General features: G+C 49.7%; 1 protein-coding gene across 4 annotated transcripts in view; it reads left to right on the top strand.

Annotated features, from left to right (window-relative positions):
* The window catches only part of Slc9a3 (solute carrier family 9 member A3), a 46,599-nt gene extending 32,456 nt beyond the window's left edge, over positions 1 to 14,143 (top strand). For 2 of the 4 annotated variants that reach the window (XM_060380348.1, XM_060380349.1), the window contains exons 4-16: positions 1,030 to 1,108; positions 1,671 to 1,848; positions 2,829 to 3,049; positions 3,325 to 3,527; positions 4,027 to 4,116; positions 4,226 to 4,296; positions 5,350 to 5,479; positions 8,133 to 8,248; positions 8,798 to 8,927; positions 9,139 to 9,315; positions 9,529 to 9,601; positions 10,275 to 10,382; positions 12,184 to 14,143. In XM_060380348.1, coding sequence (XP_060236331.1) covers positions 1,030 to 1,108; positions 1,671 to 1,848; positions 2,829 to 3,049; positions 3,325 to 3,527; positions 4,027 to 4,116; positions 4,226 to 4,296; positions 5,350 to 5,479; positions 8,133 to 8,248; positions 8,798 to 8,927; positions 9,139 to 9,315; positions 9,529 to 9,601; positions 10,275 to 10,382; positions 12,184 to 12,536 — 1,929 coding nt within the window. In that variant the 3' untranslated portion in view covers positions 12,537 to 14,143. Of the gene's footprint in view, positions 1 to 1,029; positions 1,109 to 1,670; positions 1,849 to 2,828; positions 3,050 to 3,324; positions 3,528 to 4,026; positions 4,117 to 4,225; positions 4,297 to 5,349; positions 5,480 to 8,132; positions 8,249 to 8,797; positions 8,928 to 9,138; positions 9,316 to 9,528; positions 9,602 to 10,274; positions 10,383 to 10,764; positions 11,019 to 12,183 lie in introns of those variants that run through there. The other 2 variants (XM_021631419.2, XM_021631421.2) reach the window with 2 other exon arrangements.
* The last annotated feature ends 767 nt before the right edge of the window (positions 14,144 to 14,910 follow it).

Below are 14,910 nucleotides of genomic sequence, written 5' to 3'. Positions count from 1 at the left end.
CATCTATGTGTGTCTATGTGCTTCTCTCTTCATATACATCAATATCTACCCTATTGCTCTCATTTAACCTCGACTACTTCTATGAAGACTTTCTATGAAACATCTACCCTCTGAGGTGTTGTGGTCAGGACTCGACATTTAAGTGTAGGGAATACATTCAGCTCCTTCATGAGTCAAGATTCCCCTAATGGCATCTGGGTTTCTCAGACCCGTGCAGTGGGGTAGATAGGGATAAGGGGTCCACAAAGATGGGGTTATGTTCATCCTGGCAGTGAGAAGCATGTTCACGAAACATGAGCATTGCTGCTGCTTTAGCGCAGCCCTGTGGAAATTTCAAAACCTGTCGCCAGATGGAGTACAGGTCTGTGGGAGGGGATGAAGGATAAGCTGGTAAGAATGGACCCAAGCACTTAGCTGACACCTGAGGAAGTGTGTTTGGTTTCTTCTGCCCTCTGAAATTGCCCATGTCTTATGCAGGAACACAGTAAGGTGCATAGTATCAGGTTTCTCTGTGTGGGACTCTGAGGCCCACCTGAGACCTAGCATGGAGCTCAGAAAGTCGCTCTCTGCCTTCCCGAGCCACAGTGGCCCTGAGCACTTCCCTGTGTATGTAGCTGGGTGAGCTTCCTGTGGACTAAGGGGTCCCTCCTGCCCTCATGGTTCATGCCTCTTCCTCCTTCATCCTCACAAAGAAGCGCAACTCCACAGAGGGCTTGCTGAGGACTCAGTGCCCACCATGGCTGTGTCCTAATGCTTCTTAAACATGTCTGTAAGCACACAGAACATGAGTTGGAGACTGGGCCTGTTTCCTGGATCTGGGACACTCACTTGTCTGCATATCCCACCTGCTGATCACATCCCTCTGAGTCTTGTTGACCATTGTCACCTTGTGCAGACTTTACAAGTGCTTTTAGCTGCTCCAAATGTCACATCTGGGGCCCAAACCCAGGAAAGAGGGGACACTGGATAGGGAGGAGTCGGCGTGGCTGCAGGGTTGACTAGTTGTATTCCTGTCTTCTGTACCCTTAGGTCTTATACAATGTTTTTGAATCTTTTGTGACGCTGGGTGGTGACAAGGTGACCGGTGTGGATTGTGTGAAAGGCATAGGTATGTATTGGGAGTGTTCCTGTCTGGCTGGTCTCAGATATAATGGTCAAAGAGTAGCAGAGGCTAGTTTCCTCTCTAGAATGGCATCCCTGTGGCCTCTGCTATCCTGGGGTCTCCAGCCTATGTCCTAATTACTGCCAGGCTAGGTTTCTTTCCCAGACCAGCACACAAACACTACTGGATGAAGTCCGTGGGGAATCCTGTGTACTCTCCTGAGAGAGATATGGACAGTCAACCCAGGTCTCCTTAGCAATGACAGATGGACAGTGTATAGGGACACAGGGTTCAGACCTTGCTACTGACCCAAGTCTGCAGGGCTATCAAGGTAATGCTCCCTACCCTGGGTCCTGTCTCCTGTGTACCATGCCTCTTCCCTCTGCCTCCTGCACTAAACTCGGAGGCCAGACACTCTCGCCATAGAGAGCAAAGTTGCCTTATTTCCTAAACTTTTGCATTGCTGTGAGTAGTTACCAGGATCTCTCCATGGGGAATGACTGGCCAACCTGGTCAGCTTCACTCACATCACCAGCCACAAAGGACCATTCATTCCTTTCTCTCACAGTGTCCTTCTTCGTGGTGAGCCTAGGAGGCACTCTGGTGGGTGTTATCTTTGCCTTCCTGCTGTCCTTAGTGACTCGCTTCACCAAGCATGTGCGCATCATCGAACCTGGCTTCGTCTTTGTCATTTCCTACCTGTCCTATCTGACCTCCGAGATGCTGTCCTTGTCAGCCATCCTGGCGTAAGTGCCCCTCAAGAAACAACCTTCTGCTGTTAGCTAGTCTGGGTAGGTGGCTTTCCAGCTGTGATGTGCCAGAGATCCCCTGCATCCAAACTGGCAGTAGGTGGACAATGTGAGCAAAGGGTACCTTGGGTTCCTTGCCATCATCCTGGTGAAGGGGCTGTGAGAATGAGCCCATGGTCCCTACCTATTGTCTCCTGGTGAAGGGTCTTTGAGAGTAATCCTGGTCCCTGCCAATTTTCTCCACCTTGGAGCATGAATTTGCCAGCATGTAGCTGCCACCTCCATGGATTTCACAGTTGGGTAGAAATTCATTGGCAGGGACAAATAAGTCAATCTAACTTTTTGTTTTGTTGTTTCAAGACAGGGTTTCTCTGTGTAGCCTTGACTGTCCTGGACTCGCTTTGGAGACCAGGCTGGCCTCGAACTCACAGAGATTCACCTACCTCTGCCTTACAATCTAATTTTCTTTTTCTAAAATAAGAAGTTGCTAAGTCCTAAGAGTTGTCCTTGGCTAGACAGGTACCTGGTGAGAGGTAGGTGTGTGTTATGGCTTGTGATCCAAGAATGATCTATCCAGAAAACCTGCCAGAGCCTCTGCTGCCATGCAGCCTCAGACAGGAGCCTCCCGACACCAGCGTTGGCCCAAAGCTTCTAAAGCTAGTATGACCTGGTCACCCCTCAGTTACCAACAGGCACACACAGCTGTGTGTGAAGGCGGTTCCTTCACTGGGACTCCATGTCTAGTCTCAGAGCAAGGAAGCAGCTAGGTAGGCCAAACTCAGGGTATCAACCCTCTGGAAGAGCAGGGTTCCCCAACAGAGGACTGGCCACTGTAAGCTATATCTGCTGCAATGCAGAGGACTGCAATGCCACCCAAGAAACTGGAGACTGTGGGAGCTGGGCCTGAAAAACATCTGGCCTGAGGGATCAGCCTGCCTGAACAGAGGCAGGGAGACCTCACACTGCCCTTCCTCCAGCATCACCTTCTGTGGCATCTGCTGTCAGAAGTACGTGAAGGCCAACATCTCAGAGCAGTCAGCCACCACGGTGCGCTACACGATGAAGATGCTGGCCAGTGGGGCGGAGACCATCATATTCATGTTCCTGGGCATCTCAGCGGTGGACCCCCTCATTTGGACGTGGAACACGGCTTTTGTGTTGCTGACGCTGGTCTTCATTTCTGTGTACCGAGCCATCGGTGAGAGTTAGGCACTCTCGTGGGAGTTTCTGGGGTCCCTTAGTTTAGATGACAGATTTGAGGGCCACCAGGGCAGCTCACTAATAAGTCCAGAGTGGGAGATAAAAGCTGGGGTGAGTGCAGCATTATCGCCTCATTCCATGGAGGGCCTGATGAATAGACCCATTGCTCAGCCTTCACAGTCAGCCAAGAAACAGAGGGGCAAAAGGCTTTGGGAAACCCTGAGGTGTGGCCTAGGGGCAGCAGCCGTGGGGCTGAGTGACCTCTTGCTACAGGTGTTGTTCTGCAGACCTGGATCCTGAACCGCTACCGCATGGTGCAGCTAGAGACCATTGATCAGGTGGTCATGTCCTATGGCGGCCTTCGTGGGGCGGTAGCCTATGCCTTGGTGGTACTTCTGGATGAGAACAAAGTCAAGGAGAAAAATCTGTTCGTCAGCACCACTCTCATTGTGGTCTTCTTCACGGTCATCTTTCAGGTGTGGCTCAGCTTGCCCATGGCCCTGTTTTGGGATGTCCAAACTTTGATCCCACCTCAAATCAGCTGGCCCTGCCTCAACCCTGCAGGTTGATTGCTTCCAGATTCCACACTTTAATTGGTTTTTATAATTTTAGTAACTAGGAGCATTTTGTAGGTTTTCATCTGGCCCCACAGGGGACATAGCACAATTTGTCCTAAAAGTGCTACTTGCCGGCCAGGAGTGATGAGAGGAGACCTAGTTACATTCTGACTGCTGATTGGTCAGGCCCTAACAGGCATGTACTACACCTTCGGTCAAAGTGATGGTTGGAGGTTCTGATGTTCACAGCACAGAGGCTTTGGGGCACCTTTTTTATACGGCAGTGCCAATGGATTCATGGGTTCCCAGACTGTTTACAGTGGAAGAAGAGATCTAATGTCTATCTGGCTTAGGCTCAGAGGGCCCTGAGGGTATGGGGATCCTGCCTGGCACTAGAATTAGGGAGGCTGTCTTTCAGGGTCTGACCATTAAGCCCCTGGTGCAGTGGCTGAAGGTGAAGAGGAGTGAGCAGCGTGAGCCGAAGCTCAATGAGAAGCTACATGGCAGGGTAGGGAGAAGGTGGAAGGGCGCAGTCGGGAGAGACGTGGTCCGGGCCTAGGCAGAGGGCGAGGAAGGATGGTCAATTAAGTTTGTTCTTTTGTTTTCCCCTCTGAAAGGCTTTCGACCACATCCTCTCAGCCATTGAGGACATCTCAGGACAAATTGGACACAATTATCTCAGAGATAAGTAAGTATAGCCCAAGCTGTAAAATTCTTCCTTCTGCCACCAACTTCTCAGACATAGAACTGTGGGTCCCACAGATGCAGGTAAGGCCACTAAAAGCATGGGAAGCTGTGTTGATTGTGATACCACAATATAAGAACCGCAAAACACAATTTCTGGAGGACCTCTGTTTTCAAAAGAGCCAGAGACAAGCTATCCAAGTCCTAGGATGGTTTTGAGGTATATATACATATATATGTTGGGGAGAATAATGAACAGATGACAACATATGGACACTTTGTTATGGTGCATGAACCCCCATTCCCAGGCTAAGGGCTTAAGTGTGCTTTAGACCCCCAAGTGTGAGCAGTTGAAAAACAAAGTTAATGATAACAGAGAGGACAGAACATTCAACAAACCAGGAACCTGAATCTTATTCCTGATGATATTCCTAGGCACATAGAAAGACACTTTTTACTGACTAATTAATGCTAAGCTTAAATAATGTAGGAATTAAAAATCAGGAAAATAAATCACTTCCCTCTTTTATTAACAGAAGAAAGATTTAAAATTATCTTGTTCATGAAACAGAAGTAACCGGTTTGTATTTTACGACAACATGAAGTGATACCTAGAACCGTATGACTAAAGCACTTATCTCACACTTGTTGGGACCTGTTTTGAGATAATTTCCCAGAGTCCACGTGAGCCTGCAGAGTTAACCTGAATAGCGTACCTTAGGCAGCAATGTCTCGGTAACTGGAACTATGGCCGCTGGTATCTTGACATTGGCCTCAAAAGCACCTGGAGGGTCAGACGGCCACGGGAAACATGCTCGTTTTGTCATTTGAAAAAAATGGCATATAGTTCCACTGCCAGCCACTGTCAAAAATAGGAGAAATCAAAGGGTGAGACCTGAGGTGGCATGATGGCCTTTTGCTTTAAAACTCACTTTCAGATTGTTCCAATAAAGAAAACCCAGGATGGTCCTATGTCTGCCTGTTCTGACCTTGTTCTTATTCACGCGGGGCAGGCAGTCCCAAACTCCCAGTGCTGATATGATCTTTTGTCCCTTAGGTGGTCCAATTTTGATAGGAAGTTCCTCAGCAAAGTCCTCATGAGAAGATCAGCTCAAAAATCTCGAGATCGGATCCTGAACGTTTTCCACGAGCTGAATTTGAAGGATGCTATTAGCTATGTGGCTGAGGTACTGGAATAACCCGTGTATCCCTCTGCTGAACCTGAGGGCTAAAGTAGGCAATGGATGTGATCTAGGGCGTGGGCAGAGAGAGTGGTGAGGGACTCGTGTTCCCTGCCTGGAGAGCTCACTGCACAGTGCGGCACAGGCACAGCGACTATCTAGATACTGAGCATGGAAACCAGGGTCTAGAAGGGAATGAATGCCTGTATTTTCCCTTAAAAGTACAGAAGATGTAACTGGATATGAATCTCAGTCTTCAAGGCTCTATAAGCAGAGTGCATGGAATCTTATGTAAGAAGTGGGAAATAGTAAGATCTGGAGAGGACAGGAACTCCACAAGGAGAGCAACAGAACCAGAAAATTTGAACACAGGGGTCTTCCCAGAGACTCGTACTCCAACCAAGTACCAGGCATGGAGATAACCCAGAACCCCTGCACAGATGTAGCCCATGGCAGTTCAGTGTCCAAGTGGGTTCTATAGTAATGGGAAGAGGGACTGCCTCTGACATAAACTGATTGGCCTGCTCTTTGATCACCTCCCCCTGAGGGGGGAGCAGTCTTACCAGGCCACAGAAGATGACAATGCAGCCACTCCTGATGAGATCTGATAGACTAAGATCAGAAGGAAGGAGAGGGGGACCTCCCCTATCAGTGGACTTGGGGAGGGGCATGTGTGAAGAAGGGGAGGGAGGGTGGTATTGGGAGGGGAGGAAGGAGGGGCTTATGGGGGGATACAAAGTGAATACAGTGTAATTAATAAAATAAAATAATAAAAATATATTTTAAAAAAAAGCACAGAAGAGGTTGGGAAATAGAGAATAATGGGCCCAGGTCCTCTACCTATTGACACATATACTTGTATCATATATATATATATATATATATATATATATATATATATATATATGACATGTGACACATATATATGCACTCATCAACAAGTTGGTAGATATTTTCTACTGGCTGACTACCTTAAGGAGCAACCTTACCTGTGCATAAACAGAGTCATGGCTGATACATGCACACTCAAATGTATAGTAATGTTCACATACATATACATGAACACTCACATCCCAAATACATGCACACTAATACACATACATATATACATTCATACATACTCATGAACAGATATATGCATAGATACAAAAGACATACATGTATGTACACATTCATAGCAACTCCTTCAATGACACATGTGTGACTATCTTGTGGCCAGTGCATTCATGACCCATGCACTCCTGTCTGGGCCCCATGGTATCCTTTATAAATAGACATAGGTCCCAACCAGGCACCACATGACCCCATGGCCATTGCCACTCAGAGTAATACTAAGGTGCTCAGTCTGAAATGCCTCCTCTCTTAGGCAGAACTTATAAAAAATTCCAACCTTTTATGTCCCTAGGTGACCTGGTCACCAAGACATTGATGGAGGATAAGAATGAAGGGGTGGGGGACTGGGGTCACTTGTCACTTTTTCTCAGTCTTTTAAGCAAATGTTTAGCTCTGACTTCACACTCCCCAGGGCCCTGAGCCTCAACTCCTGTTCCCCATTGCACCAGCCAGAATATCTTGAGCTTTGCACTATCCTTTCCATCACTGTTGGAGAAATGGTACTACAGGGGTGGTTTGTCCATCTGTCCTGCATCACCCTGATTCTTGTCCTCTACCCTTGGATTCCATTTGTCCAGGAACCCAACCATCCTGTCAGCTCCAAGCCTCTGTCCTAGGGTCCCCTTAGGGTGGGGAGTACCTGGCATCACCAATGATATGGGGCAGACAGCTTCCCACACCTGAAGAGGATGAGTGACAGAAAAAGAAAAAGAACACTGGGTTGTTTGGAAGCAAAAGACTGAAAGCCCCAGCCCATACCAGTGAGCAGTGAAGTCAAATACCCTGGAGTGGGAAGTCCTGGTCAAGTCTCAAGTGTTTCCTCTGTCACCAGAATATCCAAAAAAAAAAAAAAAAAATCCCACCCTCTTCGAAGGGCTCCCAAGAGAGCACTTTGCAAATTATAAGGTGCAATGATGTGTTGACATAGTTAAGAGAGGAACACCTCTGATGGGCCATCACCCTCCCAGCCCTGGCACAAGCTATCCCTTAGGGACCCTACCTGATTTTACTGTAGTCTGTGAGACTCAGAAGCCTCTTACTTTCCTGATTGAAGCCCCCAAAAGAAGACAGCTTTCTACTCTCTGGTGATTCCGCTTCCTGCCTAGCTCTGTTCTGACTTGCATCTAAACTAAAGCCTACAGGTTGAGGCTCCAGCGGGGGAAAAAACAACCTCCTCAACCTTCAAGTGTGAGTGGTATACTCCAGATTTTTTAGCTTTCTTTAAGAGATTCTGTTTTCTACCTACTGCTCTGTCTGCTCAACTTTTAGCTCTGCTCCTCTCAAGGGAGGCTTTGATGACTTCTATATGGGCCTAATCCCGTGTAGCTAGGATTAGGTCTTACTCTGTAACTTGGACCTTCCTGAGATGTGAGATGTCCCTAGTCAATGGACAGGTCTCAGGAAAGCTTAACTTCCCTGGGCTCCATCTCTGCCTCCCAGAGCCCACAGGCCCTTGAGCTTGGTCATAGGATCTTTTGACATCTATGTGGTAGGTACTGCCTAAGGGTCATATGAGAGTGCTAACGAGTCTATGTCTCCCTTGTAGGGAGAGCGCCGTGGGTCCCTGGCCTTCATCCGCTCCCCAAGTACAGACAACATGGTCAATGTGGACTTCAGCACGCCCCGCCCATCTACTGTGGAGGCATCTGTCTCCTATCTCTTGTATGTGACCAGTTCATAAACTTCCCTGGAAAAGTACACTCCTTAAAAGCATTTCTCTCGTTACTCTTAAGCCTACTAGTTCCTATTGCAGGGCCTAAGGCAACTGAGTGAGAAAAGTGTGAGTGGACCAGGACAGGAGAAGGATACAGAAAGTTGCTTGCACCCCCATCTGTGGAAGCATATCGTTACTCAGCAGTCAGCAGGACTGTGATTGCGGAGCACTTTACTAGAGAACAGAAAGAGGGTGGGAAGGGATAGCGGCAGATTCCTGACATGGCCCACCATGTCATACCCTCTGGCCCTGGGCAGGTGATGGCCAGTTCTTCGATGATGGCTGTTTTAGCTTTCTAGTGCTGTGGGCCCCAGGACTCATAGTCGGGCTGTGGAGGGGGACTGTTGTTACTAGGGTTCAACCTTAAACAGAAATCTAGAAGGCACCTTGAGAGAGCATCTGAGCAGTCCTGAGGCAGGGAGGGACCACTAAGTCTCTAGGCAGGGCAGGAGACCTCTTTGCAGCTACTTCCCTGGGCTCAGTGTTGGTCCATGCAGGAGGGAAAATGTCAGTGCTGTATGCCTGGACATGCAGTCCTTGGAGCAGAGGCGGAGGAGCATCCGTGACACTGAGGACATGGTGACCCACCACACGCTGCAACAGTACCTGTACAAGCCTCGGCAGGAGGTGAGTACCATGGGATGCGTCACCCAGAGCCCTCCTATCCCGCGGGGTGAGCCTTTGTCATCCCCTCGTGTGCTGTGGCTGGTGGAACCCAGCCCCACACCCAGAGCAACGTCTGCCTTCTTCTTAGATGAGGGGTCTACAGGGAAGAGCTGGAGGCTCTGTGACCCACCTGGGCCATACAGGCTCAGCTGACTGCTACTTGCTTCCACAGTACAAGCATCTGTATAGTCGGCATGAGCTAACACCCAATGAGGATGAAAAGCAGGACAAGGAAATCTTTCACCGGACCATGCGGAAGCGCCTGGAGTCCTTTAAGTCAGCTAAGCTAGGCATCAACCAGAACAAGAAGGCAGCCAAGCTGTACAAGAGGGAGCGTGCACAGAAGCGGGTGAGGGAAGGTGGGGTCAGTGGTTGTTGGGTGGGCTCCTGAATACCAAGAGGGGTCAGGGAACCCTTTGTAGTTCTGCTGGCCAGGAAGGCTGCCAGGTGAACAGCCTTTCACCAGAGCAGAGACCCTTGGGATTTAGGACAGGAGACCAAGTCCCTGCAAATTAGGGGCCCGGGTGTGGGTACATCTGTAAGAGCTCATGCTTGTCCACAGAGGAATAGCAGCATTCCTAATGGGAAGCTGCCTGTAGAGAACCTGGCACACAACTTCACCATCAAGGAGAAAGGTAAGAACTGCTTCTCTGAATGTGCTTGACTCAGGAGGGGCCCCTGCCTGTACCCGAGGCTGCACCCAGGATTCCGACTTGGCCCTCCATGCACCCTTTGGGTGGGGTGAGGGGTGCCTTTAGGGTAGGCGCTCTTAGTGCTTTTCTCCCAACCTCTTGTTGCTGCAGCCTAGAGAAGCACTCTCCCTATGGGAAGGACAGACAGTTCAGTGGTTAAGAGTGATTGCTGCTCTTCCAGAGGACCCAAGTTCAGTTCCCAGCACTAACATAAGGCAGTTTAAGTCACCTGTGACTCCAGTTTCAGGGAATCCAATGTCCCTCTTCTGGCCCTCTTGGACACCCAACACACCTGTGCACCCATACACACACACCACTTTAAAAGATAAGTGACCTTTCTCCATTCCTTTATGTGTAGGCCTTAGGGTCGCAGCCCCAGTAGACCTTCCCAAATACCAAGATTGGTTGGGGTCACAAAAGGAAGCACACAGGAGTCATCAGGCCTTTGCATAACAGGCCCTAGTCACTTGGACACTGGGCTATCTAAGTGTTGTGAAAAACCACCAGTGTGTGTGTGTGTGTGTGTGTGTGTGTGTGTGTGTGGTGGGAAGATGCCACCAGTCATCAAGCACTTGAGTCATCCTTACCCAAAGTCTTTTTTCCCTTTGCTATATAGAATTGGAACTTTCCGAGCCTGAGGAGGGCCCCAACAATGAAGAGACCAGTGGGGGCATTGAGTTTCTGGCCAGTGTCACTAAGGATGTAGCCTCTGACTCTGGGGCAGGTGAGATGGGAGAGATGTCCCTGCCACCCAAGGGAGCTTGGTCACTGAAGGAGGAACCAAAGGCTTGGGGAGGATTAGAATTGGTCTTGGAGTTGTCACCTCTTCCACCTAGATGTCTTCCCAGGGCAGATGGGCAAGTCTATCTGGAAGAACAGGCCAAATCTGAGAAAAGGGCGGTGTCACTGAACTTGTATGGATCGGATGAGGTCTCAGATGTGAAGGGAAGGTGTGGGATGAGGGGTAAATCTCTGACAATCCAGGTCACTCTGAAGGTGGCACCCACAGAGGACCTGACACAGTCACCAGCACAGAGCCACACACATAGCCTCCTGCTGCCCCTGAGAGGACTTCCTAGAGTTTGACCAGCTGCCCTTTCTCTTAGGAATTGATAACCCCGTGTTCTCCCCTGATGAGGACCTGGACCCAAGCATCCTCTCCAGGGTGCCACCCTGGCTGTCCCCTGGGGAGACTGTGGTGCCCTCCCAGAGGGCCCGTGTCCAGATTCCCAACTCTCCCAGCAACTTCCGCCGCCTGACACCATTCCGGCTCAGCAACAAGTCAGTGGATTCCTTCCTGCTGGCTGACGGACCTGAAGAACAGCACCGACCCGCTCTCCCTGAGTCCACACACATGTAACTGGCCTCTTCCTCTAACACCTGCTTTCTTCCCAGCTGTTGCTTCAGGCCTTTCTCTGGACCTGCACCTTTTTCCGACTTTCCAGCAGCTTTCTTCACTCCGTAGATGCTGTCTTGGCCATCTCTCCAGCTGTGTACTTCTTAGGAGACTGGTGGAGAACTCCCATTTGAGTCTGTGTCTCTAGCTAATGTGTAATATCCAGATAGATTTAAGGGCCTGGTGTGGTGGTGTATTCCTATAGCCCCAGCATTTACAAGAGAGGTAGGAGGACTAAGGGTTTGAGGCTAGCCCAGGCAATGGTATAGAGATATCCAATGGTCAGGCCTCAGGTTCATTTCAGATGAAAATGAAAGTGTTTTTCTGTCTGGTGGACATTTGCAGAGGCCTTTTATCAGTCTAGTGGAAAATGAAATGGAGCACACTCCTTTACAATTGGAGATTCTGGCCAGCCCTGCTGGCAAGGCCTGGTAACACATTAGATACATAAACAGTGGCTCCAGTTCTGAAATGATGTAGCAGGAACAGGACACTTGTGTGGTCCCAGTGCTCTTCCACCTGCTTGCTTCTGTCTTTGGCCTTGCCACCCTCTTCTGCTCTTTTGACAGGGTTTCCCTGTGTATCCCTGGCTGTCCTGGAACTAGCTCTGTAGGCCAGGCTGTTTTGGAACTCAGAAATATGCCTGCCTCTGCCTCCCTGAGTGCTGGGTCTGTAGGTGCGCGCCACCACGCCCACTTCTTTTCCTCATTCTTAAATTCCACTGTTGTAAGCAGAGCCTTGTGTGCCTCTAGGCTTGTGACAGGTTTCTGGGGTAAAACCGTAGTACCAGAAGTAGGTCTGGCACTGCCACCGCCTTGTAGAGGGGGCTGCTGTGAAGGGCAGGGTTGAAAGGGCAGAACATCGGAAGTGACCCAGATCTGCTTGCTGCGCCATGCACAGCTGCCTAGAAAGGCTCAACGACACTGGCTGGAACTTCCTGCGACTCTGCAGTAGTGCACAGCAGAAAATGCCTTGCACGTGAGCCGGAAGTCCCCTATCCATGGGCAGGCCTAGTTTCAGGCAAGCCACAGAGGAACAGCAAAGTTAGGGGGAAAGGAATCCTGGCTGAGTACAGGTTTCTGTAGGTCAGTGTTGGACTGGTAGCCTCTGACACCCTGTCTTCCCGCAGGTGACACAGGCTCTGACACACCGCTTACCGGGCGCTCGTCCCCTCGTCGGCCGTCCGCTGCTCCCCAGCAGCCCTTGCTCCCCCCACGACTCGCCCGCCCTCGAGCCCCGAGCCCAGCCCCACCTGAGCGCATCTCCTCAGCCACTTTTGCCTCTGAACCCGGGGCGGAGCCGGAGCACAGGGCCCTACCCAGTGCGCATGCTCGCTCGGCGGCTGCGCGCCGGGTACACAGTAGGCGCTCCTTCCAGAGGCCTCGTCCGCGCAGACGCCCAGCTCTGCTAAAGCTCGCTTCTCTTCCGGGCTCTACAGAACTGCCGCCACACGCTCTGGAGCAAGAAGAGACGCCGCTGTGATCGCTGCCTGTACGGTAGCCCAGCTCCGAGGGTTTCCTTCAGGTGGCCCCTCCCCTGCCAGCCAGGGAGTCTAGGACGAATCTTTTCATCCATGTGGTGTCGCCAAGATACCACACTGCTTCCTGCCGTCTTCTTGCCCTGGGTCAGTCCCTAAGGCTCCGAGGTGCTGCCTCCCTGTCCCCACCCCCGAGGCAAACACTAGTTTGCCTCCCTTCCTCGGAGGGGAAGAAGACCCCCGAGAGGCCTCTGGCGGATTAATACTGCTGGTAAAAACGAAGGTCTCAAAAGATTGAGATTCCTGGGAGTGGCACCGCTCACATCATCCTCGTCCTAAATGGGCAGCAAGGTTCTTGTGCATGCCCAGAAATATACACCCCCGAGGCTCCTATCTGACCCCCTTCCAAGTTAGTTCTCCATACTGTCCTACCACCTTGTGTCTTGTAGGATCAGCTGCAGAAATATTTGTTCCAGGTTTGGCTCCTCTAGCTCAGACTTTCCCTGTGCAGCTCCTCCCAGCCTGGGCCTTGCCCATACAAACAAGTTGTCTGGCCTGAGCTGGCCTGAAGTTGGGAACACTGCTGCTGTTGGCCAGGCTGGCTGGGCCAGGGCACTAGAGGGGGTCCAGAGGAAACCTTGGTCAGAACTATAGCCAGCTCTCTGGCTCCATCTGCTGAAGGCAGGGGAAACCTCATCACTTGGAGGTGGGGAGGCATGCAGGGGCCCACTGTCTGTCTGGGCTTTTCCCCTGTCCCCAGGACTTCAGGGCCTAAACCTTAGAGTGCCGTCTCCCTGCAGTGGTAAGAGGGTGGGCCCTCATCAGAAGTCCAGTCTTGGAAGAGTTTTGCGCACTGTAAATCTGGCCTACACCACAGGGGCTCACCTGAGGGATACTGAGATGGGGCTAAAGGTGGACTTAGGGACCTCCTGGAGACTTCTGAAACAAACCACTCAGGTCTCTGCTCAGGAAACTAAATACCGTGTCTCAGGAACAAGGTTGACAGTTACCTTCAGAGGAGTCACAGGAGGGTCCATTGATGTGTATCAATGCTGCAGTTGAATCACAGATAGGAAGGCAGTTAAGAGAAATGAATGAAAACAAAGCAAGTTCGCTCAACATATTGCTTTGTGCTTCAGAGTGTCATTCCCCAACTGAACCAGTCCGCTGTTGACTGGAGGGCTCAGACTCCGCCATAAGATACTCACCATTTGGTTTCTGCGGCCCTTCTCCCTTGCTGCATTTGACCATTTCTGAATTGAAGTCCAGCCACTGTGCAATGCCTTGGCCAATAATTTCATCAGACTTCTCTGGCGCTGCCGCTGGAGTACCTCCGAGATAAGGCTGTGCCTGGCTACTGTACCAGGGGGTGGTTCTGAGAGGCACCTCTCAGCCCAGCTTTGCAGACAAGTTTCTCATACCTGCCTGTGCCAGGACACTGCCTTAACACCTCACTTGATCTGCTGGACATGGACTCTAATTCCCACTGCAGAATTAGAAGCCAACTCTGACTAGACAGTGCCTCAACAGCTGTCACCTTGCACCAGATACCCAGAGATACCAAAGCTGGCAGCCAGGTAATGAATCTGTGGAACCTCTTGACACTCTGTCCCGCGTTTTAGCTGTGCACAGGGCATGCCCTTTGAGCTGTGAAATATGCCACTGGGCATAGCCACATGTAAGCAGTTTTGACAAGAAAGCCTCATTCACAAAAACCCATTTCCTGGGATTAGATGACACAGTGGCTACATTTCATGGTTGAGGACCCTCTTGTTCTTGTCATTGTTGTACAATAGAATAGAAAATCCTATGAATGTATTTCCTTAGGAAAACTGTTGTAAAAGTTTTTTATTAGAGAGAATTTCTATTTATTTAATACTGAACTTTGACATACTTTGTGGTACTACAAAGTATAAAAATTTAGGAAATTTATATTTCCACTTCTGTATTTTCTTGAAAATAATTTTATTACAGTGTTCAATATGCTATGTATTACTGATCTTTTTATGAAAGGAAATTTAAGTTTCATCAAAGCTAGAAATATATTTTGAGTGGTTGAATGTATATTGTGCATTGATGTCATGAACATAATCATAGTTGAATTTTGTTTAATTTTGATCACAGAATACTGGTGCCTTAAAATGCAGCTAATTTGGGCAGCATCTGCAGAGTCCATCAGCAAAACTGCAATGACAGCTTGTTGAAGTCTATTAAAAACATTTCAAGGCATTCTGGTGCAAACTTTGTTTATAAATGAAAAGTCCTGCCCAGGATAATTTAAAGAGCACTTTATTATGCACTGAGATTGAGATTAACAGATGGTATATTTCTGAGGTCACCCCTATTAGGGGTGGGAATAGGACACATCTAAAGCCCCAA

This window comes from Meriones unguiculatus, chromosome 3 (genome assembly GCF_030254825.1).
Source record: "Meriones unguiculatus strain TT.TT164.6M chromosome 3, Bangor_MerUng_6.1, whole genome shotgun sequence".
Taxonomy (NCBI): Eukaryota; Metazoa; Chordata; class Mammalia; order Rodentia; family Muridae; genus Meriones; species Meriones unguiculatus.
The sequence above is the reverse complement of the archived record's forward strand: the minus strand, read 5'-3'. Positions and strand labels throughout refer to the sequence as shown.